Source organism: Netta rufina (assembly GCF_964035555.1).
Source record: "Netta rufina genome assembly, chromosome: 1".
Classification (NCBI taxonomy): Eukaryota; Metazoa; Chordata; class Aves; order Anseriformes; family Anatidae; genus Netta; species Netta rufina.
In genome coordinates this window covers 76415200-76440545 of record NC_140123.1, presented here as the reverse complement: position 1 = coordinate 76440545, position 25346 = coordinate 76415200, and the positions used below count along the sequence as shown (strand labels likewise).

At 41.2% G+C, this 25346-nt stretch overlaps 1 protein-coding gene across 1 annotated transcript; it reads left to right on the top strand.

Moving 5' to 3' along the window:
- Positions 1-11745: 11745 nt before the first annotated feature.
- On the top strand, positions 11746-25346 carry GPR143 (G protein-coupled receptor 143; the record flags this gene model as incomplete). The annotated part of the gene is made up of 8 exons (XM_084297975.1): positions 11746-11989; positions 13564-13673; positions 16578-16672; positions 18117-18209; positions 18489-18598; positions 20882-20990; positions 23503-23620; positions 25047-25346. 8 exons carry the CDS (start codon positions 11746-11748, stop codon positions 25344-25346), a joined length of 1179 nt encoding a protein of 392 aa, XP_084154101.1.

Sequence of the window (25346 nt, the reverse complement as noted above, 5' to 3'; positions counted from 1 at the left end):
TGTCATTTATGTCAGTGGATGATGGGGACATGTATAGCTCTTTGAAAAGCAGTTGCCTAAAGAACAATTATCTGAAAGCTTTCATGCTCCTAATTACAGGAGACCTCAGTAAAGAGCCATTTTCTAGCTAACACTTGCTTAGAGCCTGAGGGTCTGACAGTCATTCTTCTAGTGGATCCTGTGGCTGACAGCTCAGAAATCAGACTTCTTTATTTTCCATAACAGACTTTTTCTTCCCTTTCCTCCTTTAATGTTATCAATTGAAAGCCAAGAGACCCGTATATGAAGTTCCTCATACCTGTAAGTTCTACCAGACAAAAGCAAGGCATAAGTCCTCCTGTCATATCAGTCAAATTTTTCTTCACATCTTTTATATCCTCCTTCTCCATGGGATTTGAAGCTTGTTCAGAACCCTGTTGGAGAGCTGTATTTGTGCTCTTCTTAAAATATTGTGGTAATTTGATTACTTTGATTTCTGTAACTTCTGTCACCCTTCATAGGGTTTCAGTTAGTCATAAAGAACAAAGGATTCAGTAAATATGTTCTAAAATACTACTCATTTGAGTGATAACAATGCTAATGATAGCTGTATTTTCTAACAAAACCCTGGAAGTCTCTAAGCAATTTCCCTTCAATCTTGTTTTCACTTGTCAATTGTTGCCTAAATATACAAATGTTAGTAATACAAGGTACAAATTAAAAGATACATTAGGAGGCCATAAAGGTATGGAGGGAAGTGACAGGCTTTTTCATGCCGAGGACAGAGAATAATGCAGCTATGCCTAATGTTGTATAACAGGTATTCTGTTCTGTAATCATGTATGTTATTAATATTATCAAAGCTACTTTGCAGTGATGAACAAAACTTACCAAATGCCTCCTCCTGCCATGCACAAGGAGCTATCAAACTTTATTAAGTCAGCTTGAAAAAAAAAAAAAAAGCCTTCTGCAATAAAACAGATTCCTTCCACAGTACTTCTGTGCAGACCTTGGTACTTGAAGTTTAATTAACCATTTCAAGTGAAATTTTGTTCCATGGAGTTTACCAGGCCTTCATTCTTTCTGTTGCACAGATTGCATACATGTTCCCTACTTAGCCATTGAGACTGCCAAAACTGTGCATAAATTCCTCTATAGTAGGATTTTTTAAAGACAATATCAACCACAGTATGTTGTAAACACACAGCCTATCTCACTTTTATGGCTATGAGACACGTTATCTTTTCCTTAAGGCAATGAATTGCACAGGATACCTGCAGAATGACTAGAATAGGCATTTGATTTTCCACGTTAAGAGCATTCATTTTGCTCGACCTTACAATGCCAAGTGTTTTGTGAGTTTTTTGTTTGTTTGTTTATCTTTTTCCAGCAGCAGAGATATTTGAAAGAAGTCATAGCTGCAGAGTACAGACCTGAGGTGAGCTATGCCTTTACAACCACCCTCTGTTTGTTATCACAGCTTTCCTGGAGCTTACCACCAAACATCACAGTTGGGTGAAGAGACAAAGTGCCTCAGCCATTTGAAATAAAGATTTGATGCCTTAGGACATGCACAGTTCAGCGACAATTTAAATTAAGATGCTGAGCTGTGAAATGGGGCAGCTGAGAAGACCTCCAGCAAAGAGTCTGAGCAGACTTGTCCGCAACCTCAGTGCCATCCGCCTAAATGCCTCACTGTTTGGTGGTGGTGCCAACCACTTCTTCCATGTGGTCAATTGCATTGTTGCTTTTAGTCACCAGTGGTGGAAGAAATGTTGATACATAGACATGTATCTGTACTTTGGTCTCTGTAGTGAAAATGAATGGATTCAACACCTGCTTTCCTAAAGGCTAGAGCTTTGTGAGAACACTGTGAATCCAGTAAGAGTGCTGACAGACTTGAGGGGAAAAATGGATTACAAGGCATGAGTTATGGACGTGCCTCTCTTATTCCCAAAGAGGTCTCTGTAGATGTCAATTCCCCCAGCTCAGCAATCTGTTATATAGCTGTTGAAACTGTGCATACATTGCATGGGGAGCAAAAGGATCCTTCCTAATAACATCAAGGGGACATTTAGTGAAACATATGGTGAAAATCTAGTGTCTTTGAAACTAACCATCACAAAGACCAAAATAACTGAAACAGTGATAAGAATTTCCTCTAGCAGAAGGTTTTGTTTTGTTTTCTGATAAAGTAATTCAAGGGGTGGCAAGCTGCTGGCATTTTATTGTGGAGTCTGAAAGTCCTGAGAACCTGGAGAAACAGGTTGTGTAGCAGCCCAAGAGACAGACATCCTGGCATAGCTGGAAAACGGGAGGGTTTACTTTGGAAACCTGCCATGTTCCTTCTGATGGATTCAGCATAATCATGCTCTTCTGCTGAACACTTTGATTTCAACAAATTACCCCTTTTCCCAGAATGAAAAACACTGTGTTGAAAAACTCCAGCTGGATGTCTCCTTTGTGATTTAGACACTTTAAAACCTTTCCCAAGTGTGTCTTGTTCCTCCTGTATTGCAAATAAGGCTTCATCAGCACATAATTAGTGCTGGATAAACCTTTAGAAGTCCTTAACCTTTCAGATAAATGCTCAAATATATGTTGAATTCTTCAGTTCTTTAGGACCGAAAAATAGTTTTGTGTTCTTTTCCTAGGGCTTTTTTATAAAGCTGAAATTTGTGAAAGAATAGCATTTCATATGAAATTCTGGTATACCTATACTCAAAACGTTTTTTTGATTCAAACTTTTTTAGATTCTTACTCAAAATGCTGGATCTTGAGACAGTAAGCCAGGATTTTTACAACATCTTTGTCTTAGCTGCGGGGATAAATCTGGGAGGGGAAAGTCTCCATGTTTCTACCTGTAATGCTGAATAGAAGAGACCCAGGGGACTGATCTGCTTCAGTGACAACTAACTCAGATTTGCCTTGATTCCCACTATTCTTGCAGCTGATCTCCACTGGAACAGACCGGTCTTGGAAAGGCAGAGAGCAGCAAAGAGCAGGGGCAGTCAGAGGCATAGCTCAAGCCTACTCGCTGGACTCCTTTTGTTTGGCACTGCATCCCCAGATTGCATCAGCACGGTCCTGTAACACTCCTGCTGCCAAAGACCCGTGGAGAACAGTTTCCAGACTGGTTTCATCGGGGGAGAAGAAACCTTCATATGGACAGCAGTGGCGCACCCAAGTGGTGTGTGCAGAACACTAAGCGGGGATGAAAAGATCACAGAATCACAGAATCACAGAATTTCTAGGCTGGAAGAGACCTCAAGGTCATCGAGTCCAACCTCTGACCTAACACTAACAGTCCCCACTAAACCATATCCCTAAGCTCTACATCTAAACGTCTTTTGAAGACTTCCAGGGATGGTGACTCCACCACTTCCCTGGGCAGCCTGTTCCAACGCCTCACAACCCTTTCAGTAAAGAAGTTCTTCCTAACATCTAACCTAAAAGATGTTTGTACCCAGCTACATACCTGTGCACAAGTCCACTGATAGAGGTATAACTCTTCCTCTTCACAATGCCTTAATCTTCCAGCTTTGGAGCAGTCTCAGGAAGCCATGTAGTACGGCCCTTTACAGGCACTTCCAGAATAACTTTAAAACTGGCTGGATAACCGGACTCCTGTATAATTCCTGACAAAATGCCACATGTGATGAACTGCACCACCAAGTCCTTGCACTCTGCCTTCACACCCAGTGTATGCTTGCATACCCTTCACACCTGCATCTGCTGGGTAGCCAGATTATAAACGGAAGGAGAAAATAAAAGGAAAAAATGACACAGGTATAGCCCAGTGATGTAATTTCAAGCAAGTCTTGTAATGGAGAGCATGCCCTCTGGAAATCTGTGCCCTTTGCAGCCAACTGTTGCTGCCACAGTGTTGCTCCCTACCATGTGGGGGCATGTGAGCAGCACATCACCAGAAATGCCTTGTGCCTCGGAGCAGCTTGCTGAGGGTTAGATGGAACGCTGTGGAACAAACCGTGGCTGTGGGTGACCAAGAGAAGAAAGCACATGATTTGCTAATAGAAGTATTCTTGGCTTCGATCTTGAGACTGATTAGACCTGTAGGCAGAGAAAAATGAGCCCGGTGCTGACTTCTATAATCCATAACATGCTTCAGGACTTAACATTTTCATGATTTTGCATGATAACAAAATCGGAAGTCAAACAAAAGGGCAATAGCAACTCGACATGTGGTAGCAAAGTCAGAAGGCAACATACAGCCTAGCAGGAGGTGAACAGGTAACTCATTTTACCTAGGGATGGGGTTTTCAGCTGACAGTCAAATTCAGGCACAAGTTAAGTCATGCCTCGGGCCAGAGTGCCTCTGGTGTCTGTATACCTGCTCCTTTTCCAGTTCCTGCACTGGAGCCCTCTGTCAAATCGTGTTACTGGATATCAGGCTACAACTTCACAAGCAAACTAAACATCAGGGTGAGAGCACACAGGTTCAAGCACTGGCACGTGACAGTCTGTGCTGTCCGTGCTGTTTCTTTGCTAGCATGCTAACTGGGCAACACGCTGTGGGGGATAGCATGGAGCAGCTACTGTTAGGCAGTGCAGATGAAGACAGACTTCTTCAGTGGGGAAGAGAGTTTCAGCAGTGTGTGTGTACACATGTGTATGTTATATAGCTATATCTTGGTTATATGTATGTGTGGGTTACAGCTGCATCAAGAAGTCCTGCTTCGTTAAGTGCCATCATTTCAGTGAGGCATCATTGGTGACATTCATTCTTGCTGCTGCATTTCTGATCTCGGTACACTAAAAAATGTTTTTCATCGTCCACCCTTTTTGACGGCACGTCGTGTAATAACATTCCCTATACAAATGGTGCTGTGCCACTTGGCCTTGTATGTGGCCTAAAATTGGCACTGGCTCATTTCAATTAGTTGAGTGACGTAGTCTCAGAGGCTAACAAGCAGACTTTAAAGCATTTAAACTCTGATACCACAACATTTTATATCTAAATTTCGTACTCAAAGATGAGAGAGATGAACAGGGAAAATGCCAAAAAGAGGGTTTCAAATGCTCTTTGTTCAGGGAATGCTGTGAAATAAGCTTTTTAAAGGGTAGATAAATAGCAAGAGGCCAGAGTATGCATGAGAGCAGACAAAAGCCTCGTAATCTGCTATTTTTCACTTGGACTTTGTCTTCATTTGCTAGCTAACCCCAAACAGACCTTCCCTTTTTCTGCCTATCAGCGACATGTAAATAAATCTCTCCGTGCGTTCTATAAATAGTCCCAATTCCTTCATTACAAATGACCTTTCTACTCTCTGCTTGGTTACAGGGAACTTGAACCGTGTCCAGGTGGAAGTCTTAGGATGCAGCATCTCGTGACCGTACCTGTAAGCACGGATGCAGCACAAAGAGAGTGCTCATGAATTGCAGCGCTGCAGCAGGTTGCCCTCAGACATCAGCTATGCACAACCGTCTGTGATTTTACAGGAGTCTGGCAGTGTTATGGCTGATGTAAGGCCAGTTTGAGCATGCCCATGAGTCCGCACGGTCAGGAGCTCTTTCTGTGCATGCCACTTCCCCATCGGCTGTCACGCTCTTGTGCTAAAGGCACAGACGTGCTCTCCTCTCTCCAGAGTCTAAGGCAAAAAAGTTAGCTGCTGTTGGGAGGTTTGTGGAGATCCTTCTGAGTCATACAAATGAGAAATGGTGTCAACACTCAGATTTCAACATTTTCCTGGCTTATGTAGGGCTTAAGGCTGTTGTGGGAGGTACTGCTTCATTAACCTCAGTTTTGTCTACAGCGCAGCGTTTACTCACGGCACTGTCAGTAATGTCCTGGGGAAACAGGTTGAGGGGATTGTTTTTACTGCCCATCTTCCGTGAGAACACAGTTCCTGTTACAACCCCAAAGGTTAATTTCTTCTGAAAGTCTGAAATACAGAGTATTTCTTTCAGAACACTCCATTTTCTGAAGCAGTTTCAGGACCAGACAATTTTTTTGTGGTTGTGCTCCCAGCATGCTGACTAATGGGCGTATCTGAGGAGCCAGGCTATGATATAAATGGGTAGTGTAGCCCTATTGCCCACCAGATCAGTGTACCCAGTAAGCTACTTTGGGTGCTGAGGAATTAGTCTCATTCCTCTGTCTACCCTGGTCTGGGAAGTCCACCTCTGACAATGAAGCCGTGATCTTCAGTCCTGAAGAATGGAATGGACCCTGTGGTCTGCAGCTGGACTGTGTGCTTGGACTGCCAGAATTCCCTTCAATGTTTGGTTACGGTGTTCACCAAGACCATCTAGTTGGTCATGGCACCATGATATGCTGACATTTTTAGTGATTTCATTAACAGGTCCTTGGAGACTTTTTTTTGCGTTGTAAGAGCTATGAAATTAGAGCTGTATTTTGATTTGGTCACATAGGCTGGCCTGGGAACAGAGGTTTTGAGGTTGTTTTCTTGTGCTAATGGGCTTTGGAAATTTAACTTTTGGTAGCAGGGGATATAACCTAATGAGATCCCACAGTGTAGTGATCATAACAAGGTTATAAGAATATCCCAACTAATTTCTCCTGATGGAACCAACTAACATAACCTCTGAAAAAGATCATGGAAATAGTGGTGCCTGGGATGCCTTCTAAACGTGCTGAGGACAGGATAGACACTGAACATCTTAGTGGACCATCTGCAGGCTTACAATTATTGAGGTAAATATTTATAACAAGTCCAATATTCAGTATCATTCTGTGCAGAAAGCATAATATTCTTCCTTTTCACAGTCTTTCATCAGTCGGTTCCCATGCAAACTGTGTCTCGTATAGTTTGTGTAGGTGTGGGACAAGGTCTCTTGAGTGTATGTGGAAAAGGAGGTATCTTTTTATTCTCTGAAGATGACAGTGATTAATGGTGGAATTTCTCCAGAAATGTGGCCACAAAATCTAGCTTAATGGAAGTTCAAAGACTGTAATGTGCTCAACATTGGCATAGAGAAGTGAGGATTTTGTTCTTCCAAACCCTAAGAAAATTTTTTCCTCTGGTTTATGGATGCATTTTTTTCCATTTGGCTACTTTATATTTCATCCATATAAACATTGTCTACTAATTTAATGCAAAAGAGGCACGGTTTCAGTAACAAATTTGTGTATGCTTTTTCACAAAACCAGGTAGGATAACATTCTTCTGGAGAAGGTATAAAAGAAACAATAAAATATACATAACATGATTTCATCAGTCAAGTACGCACAATTATTTAGCTGTTCAAATGAACTCATCTTGTGTATTTATGTTTTTATTCTTAAAGAAAACAAAAAACTCAAACATTATTATTATGCAAAAGAGATACATTCATTCTCATCCTTTTAAATTAATGTTCACCATCCTTAAATATAAACTAATGATTTACACCTGTGTAGTTACATTCAAATCACTGAGGGAAGGGAGGTGATACCTCTCTTTTTCTTCCAGTTCTTTTTAATGGAATCTGTGGCTGTTACAGTCATGGCATGTTACAGTGCATATCACTGTTCTGATATTCCTGCCTAAATTTACAGAAAACTTGAAACAGAAACAATGGGGTGTGAATTTCCCCATTCATTTCAGTTAGGCACTGAGAGAAATGCCACTTTAAAAATAGCTTTAAAAATGAGTACTGATAACAATGGGAAGGACATATCTTACTGTGAAAAGTAGTCCAGCTTCTTACGAAGTTGCAGGTCCGTGCAGATAAAGAACTGTGCTGAGCACATAGAAGAATTACATGTTCAGGCCTTTAAGAATGTATGGCAGGATCTGTTGGGAAGATCATAACTGGTTTTATCGCATCCATTCAGCTTGAAGACAGGCCCACCTTTCATCCGTTTAGGAAATGCTATGTGATGTAGCGTGTTTAGGAGAAGCAAAGACTACGAGATCGTGAACCGTTGACAAAATATGGTTTTCACATTTGTAAGGTAGCTAAGATCTTTATTGGAAGCTTTAAATGGAGGCAGAGATGCATTGAACTGTACACATAAACAAATAAAGTTCTCCTCTGCCTCTATATGCAAACATTTTCTTCTGCCTTTAAAGCAGTGCTGTAGTCCCAGACTTAATTAAGACAGTGATTAAAATACCCGTAACTGCATACTCACGCATAAGCTGTAGCACACTCCTTAACAGCAGAAACGCATGTCTGACATATTTTTGTAAACCTATTGTTTTGCTTTAGAGCCAGACAAGCCAGTGTTTCATCTTAACGATGAACGTGGACTGTACCTGGGAAGCGTCATTTCCCAGGCCCAAGGAGAGCATGAGTGGGTACTTCTAAAAGCTGTGTGTGTGTTCTCCTTGCCAGGAGTGCAGTATTATTGTCTCACTCTCAGACACAGGGCTATAGGCGTCTAAAAACAGGCTGGAATTTTTAGTACTGTGCAATGTTGATCGTGCTCTGTGCCTCTGTTTGTTTTTTGCAACGCATTTTTTTTTTTTTTTTTAAGGTTCATATAGGTGTGCTAATGTTTCTTTTCAAGCTACAGCATTTGGGTAATTGAGTAATTGGGTAATTCCGTCAGGGGAACCCTATTTCAGAGGAAAGGGAACTGAAACCTATAGAACAATCGAAGCTGTACTGAATTCTAAATAAATATTCCTCAACAAGGCAAAATAACTCTTCTCTTACTTTCTTTTGTTGCTTTTCTCTTTCCTTTGCCTTTGGCCCTGGCTTTTATCCTCTTATTTTCATAATCACGAGAAGCCAAAGTAATCTCAGGTATAAGACTGCCAAACCAGCTTTGAATTTCTGTGACTGTTCTGACTCTTTATACTTCGAGTGCAGCAGCAAGGGCCAGGCTTGCTAGATCGTACCAGCCAAGAGGCTGAACAGCTCATTGATTTGGCAGATCCATCTCCCATATAGCCTCAGCTGTGGCTGTCCCCATGTAAAGACATGTCTGCTTGTGTCGTGGCAGGTATCTGTTCACTCTTGAGTCACTTTATTTTCTTTTGGTATTTGTCATTCCACAGGTCGCACTCTTTGCTTCCAATAAAAATGAGCAGTGCAAGAATCGCTCTGTAAGTAACTGCATAATCAAATCCTGAGAGAGTAGGAGGAAAGGGACCCAGAAGAAGAAGATAAAAAGCAATCATCCACTTGAAGAAGTGGATGAAAAAGCAATCATACACTTGAAGGTGCACGGCTGGCAAGCTTATGGCAAGAAAAGGAGAGAAAGATATAAAATAATAGCCTCCACAATATAAGTCTATAGTTGAGGAATGCAAGTAATTTCAAGGTGGCTGAACAAAAGGGAGAAAGAAGTTAAAATAATGACATGGTAAATCCACATGGGCAAACTAGAAAACCACAGCCAGGATCAGTGAAAACAAACGATAAGCAGAAAAAGCAAAACACACCAAACACTCCTTTATGGAAGCCAGAACAAATGGTCAGGATAACAACTCGACACGCTTTTTAAACATTTAAAGGAAGGAGAATGACAACAGGAATAGCGAGGGAAACATTTTTAGAAGATGATAGTGGCAATGAAAGGCTTCCATGGAACAGTTTCACTTTCTGCCTAATAATCTAAAAATCATGCCATTCCAAGCATAGATCAGGCTACATAAATTAATCTTCAAATGAGAGCAAGCATCATTTATTTTAATATACATTTATTTGCATTGTATATGTGGTATATGATGGTTTTATTTTAAATAATTATGTCTCTGTGTTATCTTTTTATTCTTCAGTAGCCCAGGAACTTGTTCCTTTCTGAACCTATTTTAGTACTTTCCTCCAGACCAGTTTTTAGCATTTACCATAAATATACCAGAAATTTTGCCTGAAAATGAAGCTGCTGACTTTGGCTTCTAGGCAGTGGTTTGCAGGAAAAAAAAATGAGAGCACTTCATGTTACCCTTACTGATAACACAGCTAGCCAGGTAGATTGCAATGCACTGCCTTGACAGAGAGGTGGCAACTCCATGCACTGCTGCTCGTCTGAGATGGAATGAAGTCCGAGGAGTCCCAATCCTGTACTGACAACAGGGCATAAACATTCTCCTTTACCTCAATGAGAATTTGTGTTTTGGAGCAGTGCAACCTGGTTCACACCCTTGCTGTCTCCACAATACTTTCTGTGCCCGTGGTAGCAGCAAAACATAGGATCACAACATCTGGATCACTCACCTGTCCTCATCTGTGGAGCAGGAAAATCTCTGTGTGCTGGAAAGCTGCAAAAACATCCAGATACCATTCAGCTTCAAATTCAGCTGCCGGAATGTGGGAGTCTTTAATGCAGGGTATGCCTAAGACCCCGTTACATTCAGCAAAACCTGCTCAGCGATTCAGCTCACTGTGTGTGTTTTTGTCAGGAAAAGGTTAACAGCTCTCTAGACTAAGCCCAGACTCTGAACTTGGCTAAGATCGTGATCAACACTGACAGGAGCAGGGTCACCTCACTGATGCATGGACACCTGGGTCTGCAAGCTAGCATCCCGCTCTGCTGGTGCTGTAGTGCTGGCAGAGTTGGAGGAACCCTCTGGGAGTAGGTGATGGGTGCATGGTGTGTTGGGGAGTGTGGGCACCAGCCCTAGCCCTGCTGCTTCCCTGCAAGGCTCTTTTTTCTGCCAAGAGAGGCTGAAGCCACTGAGTTCTGTGACCCCTGCACACACAGCATGCCACTGTCATTCATCCAGCTGTAATAATTTCTGCTAAAAAAATAAATAGGGCTGTATGAAAAAAAATAAAAGGTCATTTGTTCTTACAAGAACTAATTATAAAATCCATGACTGTGTTATGTAGCATCCAGTTCACTTCAACAATGCTGGCAATGCTCCCTCCTGTTTTTTCCTGAACGTGTTTCTACAAACACAGTTTCTGCAGGGGTTGGGGCTGACACAGGGCATTTGAATGTGTCTGAGAGGGGAGAGTTAATTTTTTTATTTATGATTGTGAGTATATGCTGCTGTGTCCAACAGGACTAAAGGATATTGTCTAGCTTATAAAGTAAAAACAAACATTGCAGGTCAAATTCCTGTTTCCATATTAAACCCATTCCAAAAAAAAAAAAAAAAAAAAAAAATGGAAAGAAAAGAAAAATATTCTTGAGGAATCAAAAGTCCTGGAATTTTCCACGTCAAACTGACCTAACACAAACAGCACAGACTGTGCTTGTGAGCTTGTGATTTAAATGCGATGAGGTTAATATGGCTTCCTAAATGTAATCTCTTTCTACAGGGGTAGGATGTATTGCTTCTAAATTTAATTACGGAGGTGGGTGGGTTGGATCCCTAAAATTTAAATTTGGGTTAGGGTGTGGATTTATAGCCCTGCTCCTCCCTGCAAAAGCCGGGGACTGCTTGTGTCTGGGCCCATCTTTTCAATTAATTTTCGATAATTAAAGTGTGATGTGTGGGACGGGGCTAAAATGAAATACAATTAAAATGTAATGCCTCTCCTTTGGTATCTCCATCCTTATTCATTTTAAACCATCTCCAGTGCTCTGATGAGTTTATGTCTTCCTGTATCACGTACTGTGCAAGCAGAAATGTTTGAGTGAACTCCTGCCAATGGCTCTGAGCAAGCATGGGGCATGTTTCAGATTACACCGTGTTTTGTTGTTCTGATCTGATCTCCTTGCTAGGAGAGGCTGAGAAAGGCCGCTCTAGGGGATTTACTTCCAGCAGCAGCAGCACATGATCCCTCAATCGCGTGATTCTCACCACCGAGGACTAATGGGGAGGGTGAAGAAAAAGCACACGCTGCCTTGGGGAACCAACAGCAGCTCCTGCTCGTGGGCCCCCTCCACCAGCCGGACGCTTCATGGCTTCTCCCCGCTTAGAAACCTACTGCTGCCCGAACCGGGATGCAGCCACGCAGCTCGTGATGAGCTTCCAGCCCGAGGTCTTCTGCGGGGTCTGCATCGGCAGCGCCTCCGTCAGCGTGATGCTGACCGTCCTGCAGCTCCTGCCAAAGAAGGGACAGATCCTGCGGAAGATGCCCAAAGCCTCCTCCTCCTCCACCATCCTTCTCCTTATCTCTGTTTGTGACATCCTCGGTGGCTTAGGTAAGCGCCGGCTCGATGCCCCCTGCCCTTGCTGTAGCAGGCTCTGGTTGCTCTGAGGTACCCAAGCCAAAGGAGCCGGTTAGCAGGCAGACGAGAGGGAAACATCTGAGGGAAACGTCCTGCCTGTATTTCTGGGAAGATTTGGGCTGAGTGAGATCTGAAAAGGACGGGCCTTTGGGGGGGAGAAGGTCTTGCTTAATAGTCGCATTTTAAAATAAAAGCTCTTGGCATATCTACACCAAAATCTCTACTTCAAAACAAATTACAATCCGGAACCAGCTGGTTCTTAGAGGAAGGCGTGGAAGCGGAGGTGAGGGAGCACAATTAAAACTAGAGCTGATTTCCAAAACTTAGCTGATCCTTCGGACTGTATTTAGAGAACACTTGCCACGTCCGTAAATCCTCTCAGACCAAGTCTGTGCCGCTCTTCACATGCCAGCCACTCCTCCAGGCACAGCAGGCTGGCTAGAAGCGCAGCCATGCAGCTCGCGCCGAGTGCCAGCTTTTGGGGAGTGAGAGAAGCTCCCTTTCCGGGGACACCCTGCTGCCCAGTGTGCATGAGACAAGGTGTAAAAATAATGCATCCAGATCTGCCTGGCATTTACTGCCAAAGTCGGTACAAATCACAGCACCACACGCTGTGGAAACGCAGGATGAGTTGTTTCTACAATAACTTTTTTTTTTTTTCTCCTCAGATTAAATAACAGAATTATTACTGTTTTATAAGTGTCTCTGGCTGCCTCTGAAAGGAGTAGGATTTTACATCTTTTCCCCCTTCATACCTAGCCAGCTTCTCTCAAAGTACATAAAATTAACGATATTAAAGCAAATGATGGATAGGAAAATTTAGAGAGATGTGGAAAGAGCATTATGTGTTTTCACCTGGAAAAGGTCCTTTCAGTCAGATGAGGCCAGCAGTAAAGTTACTTTTCTCCCTTTCTCTTTCACGGGCAAACTTTATCTATCATTGTCTCTGAATTAGGGTCACTTCGGTGGGTGGGAAACCCTTCACATGTGGTGGGGAGCCTGGTGGGCTGGTTACAATGAATGTGGGTGCTTTGATGCCTATTTTGAGCAAACCCATAAAATCTCACTAACAAAGTTCATTTAAAAAGTCAATATTCTCAGCTAATTGTGAAGCCCTGCTTTGTTCAGTCCCTGGGCAGAGAGGAAAAGAGCTTCTTGTAAAAATGAAGACTGCGAAAAGTGTGAAATTACACTTGCCTGAAACAAGGGATTGTAGAGAAATGAACATTAGGATATGAATATATGGGGGTAAAATTATCAATAGTTAATGGTTCATGTCAATCTGCCCGATTCAGTTTAGGGGAGCGTGTGGCAGTATCTGTAGGTAAGTGAGATTTTAATCTACGTGGCATAACACTGCGAGACCCCCGGCCCTGGGGGCTGCTCTCAGCGAGCTGTCCCAGCGGCGCTCCCGCTGTGCTCCCGTGCAGCCGCAGCCTTGTTGTGAGCACACAAAATCCAGGCTGCAATGCAAAACATGCAGCCGGCATCCTCATGTGACTCTGGTCACGCTGACAGGAGGAAAGTACTCATGTGTTTCTCTTTAGGTGTGATCTTCAGATCCAGTGTCTGGTTGGGCTTTCCAGGCTTCATCGCCAACATCTCGGTGGCAAACGCGACCGACATGTGGCCCTCTGCCTTCTGCGTGGGGAGCGCGGTAGGTACCAAGCCCATCCTCTCATGTCTGCTTTGTGCATGGGGGATCTGAAAGGCAAACCATGGTGTCCCAAAGGAGGTTAGACCCCGAGCCAGTGTCTGGTCAGATGGGGCTCAACCTATGCCCCGCTGTGCAAGCATTGTTGTGCCTCCCACCAAAAGTCCCGCTGAGGGCGGCAGGGAGAGGTGTACCACAAGGCTTGGCCTGTCCTGCAGCTGGCTCATCACAGAAATGCTGTGGTCACAGAAGGCAGAGCTGTGACACAGAGCTGTGAGGGACACAAAATGGTGAGGGGACAATGTGAAAGGGATGCCAGATTTTGGCAGGCACAGAGACAGCCAGCACTGACTGCTCCCACAGCAGCGCGGGGGGCTTGGGCCAGTGGCCGTGGCACGAGGACGCCTGATGAGGCAAAGCCGATGGCAGAAGCGACGTCCTTGCTGCGTGGGATTGCAGCTCAGATTGCTCTTTACATGGGCACCTGGCCAAACATAACCAAGCGTCTTCTGGATTCAAGCGCATGGAATAAGAAAATGTAAACGCATTCCAAAAGCACAAATTGAAACTCAGTTGCAAATACTACAGTCACAGTACTGCCTGAGGCATACACTCTGAGTTTACTGTACAAGAAAAAAGGCCACTTTTTTTTTTTTTTTTTTAACCAAAACATGGAGAATGACAAATAATATCATAAATTTACCCCAGTTCAGTAGGAATGTAGGCTAGCCAAAGAATTCACACATGAACTATAACAGCAGTAGCTTAACAATTCAAAGTTTACAATATAGTAAAGGAGATGCTGCATATAAACAGAATTATTCAGTTCCACTAGTTTTTAAATAAAACAAGATGTGCCAAAATGCAACTCACTGTACTTCATATGCCTAATGACAATTTCAGACATTATAGCAGAAGCAAGCATCAGTTACACATCTATCGGTTCTCAATTTTCTCTCATATGTTTCATTTTTGCTTATTAGATGCAAAAGTTGATTTTTTTTTTCTTTGCAGGAAAGTGAAACCACTAACATCAATATCTTACAAGAAGAATGCCCAATTTGAAAAACATGTTTCCATATGTCTTAAGTTTCACTTTCTTGCCCTTACCACAAAAAGTAATATTTTTAAACAGTGACAAAGACACCGTATGCAGACTGTTTGTTTTTCATTTTGATCTCAGGTTAGATGGTGAGCAGTACAGTGGTCTACCACAATTTTTATTTTCCCTTTCTTGGGCTCCAGGAAAGTGCTGCAGTTTGAGTCACTTGCTAAATTTAAATTTAATTATATTGGAATGAAAAATGACCCTTCTTCTACTCACTTCCCCTAACATATTCTCATGTGAGTTAATAAAATGGTTCTGATTCTATTTTAAGTTTCTTCTACTGCTATTGTTTTATTTCATTTACCCACAAACCAATGAAATCTGAACAGTGAGGCCCTGAAGCTTCTCCTTTGAATAACACCCTCTGATTTGTAGATGGATACCCTTTCAGGCACTTTTTTCTTTGGGAAAAAAAAAAAAAAAAAACAAGCATATGAAAATTTGGGGTTATAGGTACATCTGATTTTCATTATTTTTGGTGACAGTCTTGTTTATGTTGGAATTTGCAGGTGGAAAGACCACACAGTTTATTTGTGTATATGTGTCTGTATATAGTCAATTATGCATTTCTGAACTGCAGCAAATATTTAATAATGCAGATGAAGTTACATGCTGAGGGCTATGGATAAAGTGTATTAACAGGAAGACTGGAATTTTATTTTCTGACTTCTGTGCACTAGCAAAATGTCATGGCATTTGAATTATATGCTGAATAATTCATGTCACACATGACGAGATGTAGGGTCTATACCCATGGTGAAAGGAAATATTTCCCAGCTTGATTTATCTTTGGAAGAAGGAATAGTAGATCTCTAGCCACCGATGTTTGGCTCAGTAACAAGTATGTTGGTCTCCAGCTGTAAAAGGATGCTGCTGTGAAGCTGTGGCAAAGGATATTCAGATAAGAGCTGAGAGAAGGGCGCAGAGGGAAGGTAATCTGAATATTAAAATAGTTCCAGACCCTTACAGAGAGCCAGCTCCTATGGGGAAGAGATTTGGAATTTATAAACAGAGGCAAAGAAAGGTCAGTTATCTTCTATAGGCTCATGGGAAAAAATGTATAGGGTCAGCTCACAAATGCAGCAGAATTTAACTTGACTTGAACTTGTCTCACTTGGACTTTTATTGAAGAAATTAGTTAAGGAGTTAAGTATGGAGAATTTTTCCAGAGGGTGGGTTGCTGGGTATTTTTGTTGCGTATCATTTTTATTCGTAGTAACTGTTCCCTCACTTAAGTTATGGAGTCATAGAGTCGTAAGTTCCTGAACATGGAGAAAATACCCATCACACACAGAACCCACCAAGCAAAGGCACACTGGTAACAGCTGTCTTCAGTTGTATTTTCATGCCTCAGCTACTGAGCAACTAAATTTTACTAAAATGCAGTAGAAAAAAAAAAAAAAAAAAAAAGAAAAAAAAAAAGAAAAAAAAAAGAAAATTGTATTGATGAAATTTGAATTTAAAATTAAAACATCCTCACTCTAAATTTGGTATTTAAGAATTTATTTTGGACTTCATTCATGACATTAAAGGCTAAGATTGGAGAGGGAAATAACAGGTTTTCTAAAAAAATAGTCTCAGCTGCAAAGGCAAATGCTTCTCAGTTTACCTATGGCTTGATGCCTTGGCTACACCAATGCTGTTCCTGGGATTTTGAGTAAGATTTTATACTTCACAAAACTCATTTGGAAAATACACACCTTTAAAGTACAAGGGAGAAAGGTTTGAGTCTGCCTACCCCCCACCCACAGTGGCACTTGATGAGCAGCTGTGACATTTGCCATTTTTTTTTCCTGCAGATGTGGATCCAGCTGTTATACAGTGCAGGCTTCTGGTGGTTGTTTTGCTACGCTGTCGATTCTTACTTGGTGGTAAGAAGATCAGCAGGACTGAGGTACCACAGTTAAAGCTCTGAAATTGTTATTTTACTTCCAACAAGGTCCATATTTGCATGCAGCTATCTAAGGGTATAAATGAAACCTGTACAAACATCTGATGTTCACATGGTTACCAGATAATGATATGGGTGGGTGGTGTGCTAAGTGCTTGAATTGTCAGGGCAATGCTCAGATATTGATTTGTTTATGCCCAACTGGCATTTAAAGTAACTGACTTCATTTAACCTTCAGAAAAATAAGGTGCAGATCAGGCTTTATATATATGTATTGCAGTATATATATACATGTATATATATATGTATATATATATGTATTGTAATACATATATATATATATGTATTACATATATATATATATATGTATGTATGTATGTATTGCAGCAAGATGCTATTTTTGTCCCTTCTCTATACCTGAAATTGATCCTTGTGGGAAAAGTTTTAACTTGAATAAAAATAGTGGGAGAGGGGACATGCTGAAGTTCATACAGTTCATTTTCCAGTTTGTTTATCTTTTCTCAGATTTTCTCTCTCTCTCTCTCTTTTTTTTTTTTTTTTCCTCTATTGTCATTATTACACTTCTGATCACATTTGTAAAGTTTTAAGGAAGAAAAATATGTGCTTACTACACACATTTTTCTGCAATGCCTTTATTAGAAGAACCTATACACTTTAGAAATTTCCATACTGTAATGCCAGACAGAAAATACAAGGTGTTTCTAATTTGGTAATGAGAAGGGCAAAATGACCTTCAGTTGCCACTGCTAACTGGGGAATTCTGTGACATTATATCCAGATGATACTGAGTAAGAAGGTACTGGAGGCATGGTTCATCTGGTGCATGTTATCAAAATGGAGGTTTTTGGGTTAACTTAGGCCTGCAGAGGACAAACCTGGTTTTGTAAAGTCCCATACTTGTAGTTTGAAACAGCTGGGACCTATCTCCTTCCCCCATGCCCATTAACCAAAGAAATGAAATAAAATGTGTATTTGGGCCTGATGCTAAGATCAGAGTAAAAGATGAAAGACGCTTATGCACAGAAATCTGCACTTCTGTAGGATGGGAGCAATGTCGGACTCTCATCAGAGTTATACATAATGCTCTGCAACCTTCAGAAGAGTGGCTTAGTTGGCTCTTTGGCTCCCTTCATCAATTTTTTATCCCCTCAAGTGCTTTCCTCATGAGCAACGAAGGGTGCAGGGGATCCTTCTGAAGGTGTGGGGATGGGGGAGAGGCTTCCCACCCCACAGGCTGGAGGATGCGATACTGCGGTGACTTTCCTCCTGTCAGGAGGGCCCCCTTTCCCCTCCTGCTCTTTTAGGTGTGAGGTACTGACAGTGCTGTTCATCTCATGCCTGTAAGAGTCCCATCTCCACGTTGCCATGTGGGAAGAGTGAGGTTTGGTGTCTTTAAAGATGACGAATGTCCTGCTTGATCCTCCAGTACGATCGTGCTGTACCACATGATGGCCTGGGGCCTGGCGATCCTGCTCTGCGTGGAGGGAGTGGCGCTGCTTTACTACCCGTCCCTGTCGAGGTGAGCGGGCCCCCAGGGGCAGGCTCCAAAGCCATAGTGACCTGTGGGCACTTGGGTGTCTTTTGGTCAGCACTGGAGACAGACTTCCAACCACAGGGCTTTTTTTTTGATCTTGAAGAACTGTCTCCTGCTGAGTCGGTGCAATCCTAAAAAATTTTAGCATTTGTTTACTTCATTCCTTTTATCTTTTTTTAAGCTAAAGGTGACATAGATGAAATAGCCTAAACTGTCAGATGTGGAAAGAAAATAATGAATAACCTGTTAACGATTTCTTCTCAGTTGTGAAAAAGGCCTGGAGCATGCAATTCCCCATTACATCACAACCTACGCCCCACTGCTGCTGGTGCTGGTGGTCAACCCGATCCTGTTTAGAAGGACAGTATCTGCAGGTATGTTTCTAACGGCCAGTGTGAATCAGTGTGTTATTTAGCCAAATAGTAATAATGTAAAAAGTCATGCCTTATGACTTCTTGCATATGATGTGGGATAGCTCCTTTTTACAGTGATGTGGGATAGCTCCTCATTAAATCACAAAAAGTAGGGCCAAGGGTGGGAAGGAATTGCCTACTAAAATGAAGATACCATCTCAGTGGGAAATTTGCTCTAGAGACACACTCTGATCACATACTGAAGCTATGCTGTTAGTTACCTCTGCTATTGCAGATTGGCAAAGACACTGCTATGTTACTGCAATACTCTTTATTTAAAGTATTCTGGTAATGTATTGTGGATGTTTAATGCTACTGTAGTATTTACCAATGTAGATTTTGGAATACAGTTTATTCTTTTTTAAAGGTAATGTTCAGATTCAGTGACTTTATTTCATGTAATGTGATCCACACTAGATGTTTTCAGTACCTGAATTCATCATCTATGCATTCAATATATAAAAACAGCAACAGAGACTTACTATTCTGAGTTAAGTCTTCATCCCGTCTACCCTGTATTCCCCTGTAATGCTTATTATCAAAGGAAAAGTTGACAGAAACTGTGGAACACTTTATTTAAATATTACACATATAGTGCATCTGTCTCTTTTTGCTGACATAACACTTTCAATTTTTGTAGGTGTAGACAATGCTGTATCAGTTGCACAACAGAAATACATCTAATTACCTGTATCAAGGAGCCTCCTGTATTTCACTTATCTGAAAGACCCACAGTGCTGTACATTTGGTACCAAAGACAGTCCATATATGCATCATTGTATTATCTCATTCTTGTGACCTGTACCAAGAATTGCATTTCTGAGATAGCACTCAGTAAATTGACACCTACGTTCTGCATTAACTGTTATATTTGTGTGTTTTGAAGGCACTGGCTTTTTTTGATTGTATTGAAATCATCTGTTTGGTAAATGATAAACTTCCCTTCCATAGCATGTCCTATGGAAGACAGGGGAATACATTTTCTACAGTCGGCAGCAAAGGTCTTTGATGAGAACACAATAATGAATCGTTATGCTTGTATGTGATATGCATCTGTGTCTGTGCATCCATGTGTGCTCTATGTAAGTATGTATGTGTGTGTGCTCATACACCTGTGACAAATTCTATGGCTAAAGTATCTAGTTGTACAGATACTTTAATATCTGTGCCTATATTACCTCTTCTACCTGTACTTAGAGTTCTGTAGGCACTAAGGCTCAACTTTTGCTTCTTACCTTCAGAAATATCTGTTGCTAAAGATGATGCCTTGTGTTTTCTTGCTCTGAAGTGAACAAAAATTTATACTAACAACCTGTAGTTTCTCTGTTGTCTAACAGAAGTAATACAGAAAGATAACAAGGAAAAAAACAAACACATGAAAGTCTGCATAATGAGATCTGTAGACTGTAATCAAGTGAGAATTTAATTGTTCCTAAAAACAGAATTTCTCCTTGACTGTAGAGGATAGTAAAAGAGCATTGAGCTTGATCTTAAAGAAAAGGTCGTGTAAGTAGGAAGTCAGGCAATAAATTATTATGGTAAAGACAAATGAAGCACTGGAATAACTTGGCTGAAGTGGTCTTTGAGTGTTCCTGATTTTTCATCAAGCTTGCAGAGTCAGCAAACAGCCACACCTAGATGTAACTGCTCAGGGGCAGGGAATGAGTTGGATAATCTCTCAAAGCCTATTCTTTTTATGGGAAAATATACAATGAGTATCTTTATGCATATGTATATTCCTTGTGATATCTGAACAGTATGTTGCGTAACTATTTTTGTTGCATTACAGCTTCAAGTGTTAAAGGTGTAGTAGCCAATGCTGTATTAATTGCACAGTTAAATATAAAGTGTATAATAGGGTAGAATGTATTCTGTTTTGGTCCAAACATCATGTAATAAATACATTAGATCACACACATCATATAGAAGTTGTAAATACTATCGTTTTATTATAAAAGAAGAGTATGCTGACCATGCTATTTTCTTCAATGGTATTGAGAGAAGAAAGAACAGCTAGTGGAATGCCACCTATTTTAGGAATCCTTAATGCATGTGCTTCTTTTCCTTTAGTATTAGGCTGTGTGTGAGATCACCTGATGGTGGTCTTTCTAGCATCCAAACTGCTGCTGGAGACAAATCCATCAGTTCCCTTTGTTCCCTCTTTACAGACATCTGTCTTCTGGATCTTTGTGTTCAAATAATGAGATGCACATATTTTAATGAACACAATTTTATACTTTCCAGTTGCCTCTTTACTGAAAGGCAGACAAGGGATTTACACGGAGAATGAGAGACGTCTGGGGACAGAGATCCAGATGCGCTTTTTCAAAATTATGCTGGTATTCATTGTTTGGTAAGAGGTGCATTATTTTGTTTTAAACTGTTTTTTTTTTTCCTAGCTGGAGAGTGATGGGGACAGGAATAGAGACTGATGTTTTGCCTCATTTGTTTGCCTTTATGGTTGGAAGGGAAGGTTTCTAAGGAAGACGTAGTTCTAAACTAGTTCACAGACAAGCTGAATCACTAACACAGCGTCACAAGGCTGCAAGGAAATGATAAAAATGTTTAATCTAAAGGAAAACAATGACACTAAGAAACAATAGCAACAACACCAAAAGAAAAAAAAAAAAAGTGGCTGGGCACAACCTAAAGCTGTATGAAACAACAGAAATATTCCTCAGAGCCCAGTCTTCTCTCTTGTCATCAAAAATGCCATTGAAAGCCTACAATAAATATGCTTCTACCACTGGCTTCATGCCCTTGTTAGGATGATATAACGCATCATCTCTACGGTCTGGATATCTCAAATGTGTGAAACAGGTATTGTGTGTTAGCTAGAAATACAGAGTTACATGCCCAAAATAGAAATCTTCTGATTATCTAATCTTGTTTCTAATATTCCATCTTCCTCTCTGCAAATAGAAGTTTGGGGTAGGACAGGGAGGGGGCAGGGCAGGAGGGGAAGGAGGGAGGGTACACACCTCATCCCCAAATCTCCTGCACCTCTGCTCCAGCAGTGCCATCCAGTGTGAAAGATGCTGAGTGGTGACTGGGACTGAAGGTGTTGGATGCACACAACAAATCTAGGATGAAAGAAGGACTGCTTTAGGAGGAGACAGTTTTTACTGCAGTCTCACAATTGTCACACACCACTAAAGGCACCAGAAGAGGGGGTGATCCATACAGAGGTCTGTGCAGTGACCTAGCAAGACAGGGTTACTACTGGTGAGCGTTCACCACCTGTGTGGGTAACAACACAAGAGGGAGGAAGTAGTCCAGGAGTAGTGAAGAGACTTGGTCAAAGTTAATGGTCTGTACAAATACTTTTATATATATATATTAGAAAAAAAAAAAAAAAAAAAAAAAAAAAACAAAGACAAAAAACAAAACAAAACAAAAAAACACCGGTAATTAATTCATATTATATTGCCTTAAAAGTCTGAGCAGGGAGGAAGGCTGCCTTTTTATCTTGTCCTAGCTGCTGTATACAGTATACAGATACTGGAGTGCTCTGGAGGGAAACTATTGTCTTTTCTTTGGGAATAGCAGAGCCTGCTTGGCTCAGTAGAGAGGTTTCTAGTGCAAAGGGTGGTTTAGGCAGCAGGAGAGGGAGAGAAAGGCAGCTGAAAAGCAGATTGCAGCATGGCTTCTTGGAAATTGCTGGAAATACCAAGGATTTAGCCAGGCTTCTAGGGTTATGGAAAGAAAGAGCCTTATTCTGGAGCCTGGAGGCACCAGAGAAGTTTATTACAACCTAAGGGATTGTGGCCAGCTTGATGGTATGGGAGCAAGCATGAAAGAAGGGAGCAAATCCACAAGAACACAGTGGGGACATCTGTTTATTTGTCTTTGTCTCATTATGAGTTTTCCTATTTAAAAAAAAAAAATGGTTCTCATTTTGGATTTTGTTCTTCTGATAAAACATAAGCTTTAGAGTGTAAAAACTCTTTCAGTGCCATCTCAGAAGCTTAGGGGAGATGCTGTTCTATCCCAGAGGTCAAAAAGGAGATGAGTCTGTCAAGGAAAACAAATTGTAGCAGCATGGGGTAGAAGAGTTGCCTGCAGATTTGGAAGGCATGAGCAGAAGGTTCTACACTGAGAAAAAATACAGTTGCAAGAAGGATGCTTATAAACCTCTATAGAAATTATGACGTGGACATTGGTGGTTTCCTTTCTGAAACTGCAGCAGAAATACAAAGAAAGACTGTTCTGAAGTCATACAAAGTTGCAACTATTTACTATAACCTTTATTTAGTGTATAACGTTCTCAGTTTCTTTCACAGGATGTGGCTTAGTTATGCTCATCCTTCTTTACAAACAGAAATTGCCTTTATTCCAAAAATGTGATGGCATTTTCAAGGATTTTAAAGTCAAGCTTAGTTTTGATTTGTAGATTTTTTACAAACATTTTGAAAATCTGCTCAAATCTAACCATGAAAATTTAGGGAGGCTGGATTTTCTGCAGCCTTTTACAGCATATATGAATATATTTGGGTTCCTTATCTGTGAGTATTATGCTTTTAAGATGCAAGCAAAAGAAGGTGCCATCTGTGATGTTCCCATTATGGTTCACAGTTGTTTATAATCTCAGTTTTATCCTGCAGCAAGCTCAAATCTTCAGGTTTAATTTTGTCTGGGTATATTGATTTCTTTGTCTAGGCCTGGGCTAGATGTCTGTAGATGTCTGTTTTTTGATTATGTGCTCAGAAAGCTATGGGTCCCTTCATATGGAGACATTTTAAAAATCTCACTCTCCTTATTGGTGTTCCTAATCCCTATAATTTGAAATAGATCATATTTTATATATGCATACATATACATATATATCTGTCTTGTTCTCTTCCTCTTCTTTATTTCCGCAATAGCTGGTCATCTAATATCGTCAATGAGAGCCTTTTGTTCTATCTTGAGATGCAGCCAGATATCAATGAAATGCCTCTGAAAAACATCAGAAGCGCCGCACTGATCACATGGATTATAATGGTAGGTCATGGCATTTCTTAGAGTTAGAAATTGCTTGTGTAAGACTGGTGGAGCAGCAACAGTGTGATGGGTGGGTTATGACTAAGGGGAATGTAAGCACTCCAGAAATCAAGGAAGAAAAGCCAAATGTAAGAGCAGCCCCTGGGAGTGCTCCTCACATGTAAACTTTACCAAAACGGTACTAAAGACCAACATTTTCTCCCATTTACTAGCGTATGCAGTCTCTTTGTGAGTGATTCCTACTCATTTTTAAGATCCAGAGCAGACTGCAAAGTTTTGATCCAGAGCAAGCCGCAAAGTTTTAGCTCATGCTTCCTGAAGGTTACCCTCTAAAACAGACATTTTCTTCTAATTGTGTGTTTGTAACTAGAGCTTTCTTTATTAGTGGCTTATAAAGAATAATTACATCTTATATCATAACATTGGGATAGCTATAAGAGGAAAAATACATGATAGTTCTTAAAAACAAAGCACAAGAAGATAGCTATAAGATACTAGGCTCTTATGGTACCCCACTCTTTTTTATCCTTCTACTGGAATATTTGACAGGGGATTTTACAGAGGTGTTACTGATGGTTCCTTTTTCAAGAAAGTTTATTCTGAAGCTGTTAAACACCTGTGAGTCGTAAGCATGCTTTGTGCAGTTAAGCCCTTGAGCTGCTTGGTGTTGAAGAGCTAAGCAATGCAACTGATTTGATGCAACCTCCTCCTCTGACAAGGATGGAAACTTTTGTATGACAAGGACCTTTCTCTTGCTCACCTGGAGGGCACAAGGTCAGGTCTAGCAACAGAGCTGTATTTAAACTGTCCGTAAACTAAGTTTGCAATTTTCCCGTGAGAAGAATGGAAACCGCTAAAACCATTTATTTGTCAACCATCCCAAGGCAATGGGAACAGACGAGTTTTTGGAAATCACTGGGGATTTTCTTTTTCAGTGTCTCTCCCTGTTTTTCCATTCCACTTTGATGGACATTTTCACTGGCTCAGAAATCTGCAGCCATTCCAGACAGATCAACTGCTGCTATTTTAAAAATCTTGCCTGTATGTGCTAATGTCTACTCATATATTTGACTTGGCTTCTAGCAAAAAATGCAATATTTGCTTTTGTGAATTAAAAAGTGTAGAGCTTGTGAGGAATGTTAAAAACACACTGGGGGACTGACCAGCTAAAATTCATGCTAGAAACCCACTTGGCGCCTACTGTTCACTGGGATGGCCTCAGCATACTGAAACAACAGGTTGTGGTATCTCACCCTGCTTTGTGTCTGTAGTGGGAACAACCGTGCACTTATTTGCATGCAAATAGCATCTTTTAAAGACAGCAGTTGTTCAGAGTAAGGGAAGTTGTTAACGTGTGCCTAATGTTTTGCTGGAGTTCAAAATAAAGCCTTGCTGATGTACCTCCTGTTGCACGGCTCTCTTCTAGGGGATTCTTAATCCCATGCAAGGCTTCCTCTTCACATTGGCTTTCTATGGCTGGACGGGATGCAGAGTGGACCTGAAATGGCGGAAGAGAGAAATACCCTGGGAATCCATGTCCTCGTCAACCGTGGGTGAAAATGCCTATCCCTCACCTGTGAACTACCAAACCAACCTCCACGATCCAAAGAAGTTATCAACAACTGACAGCCAGCAGACTGACGAGGCTATAAGCATGTTGTCTGAAGGTAACACCAGTGGTGATGACAGGATAACCAGGAGCTCTCCCATCTACCAGGGCTGGTAG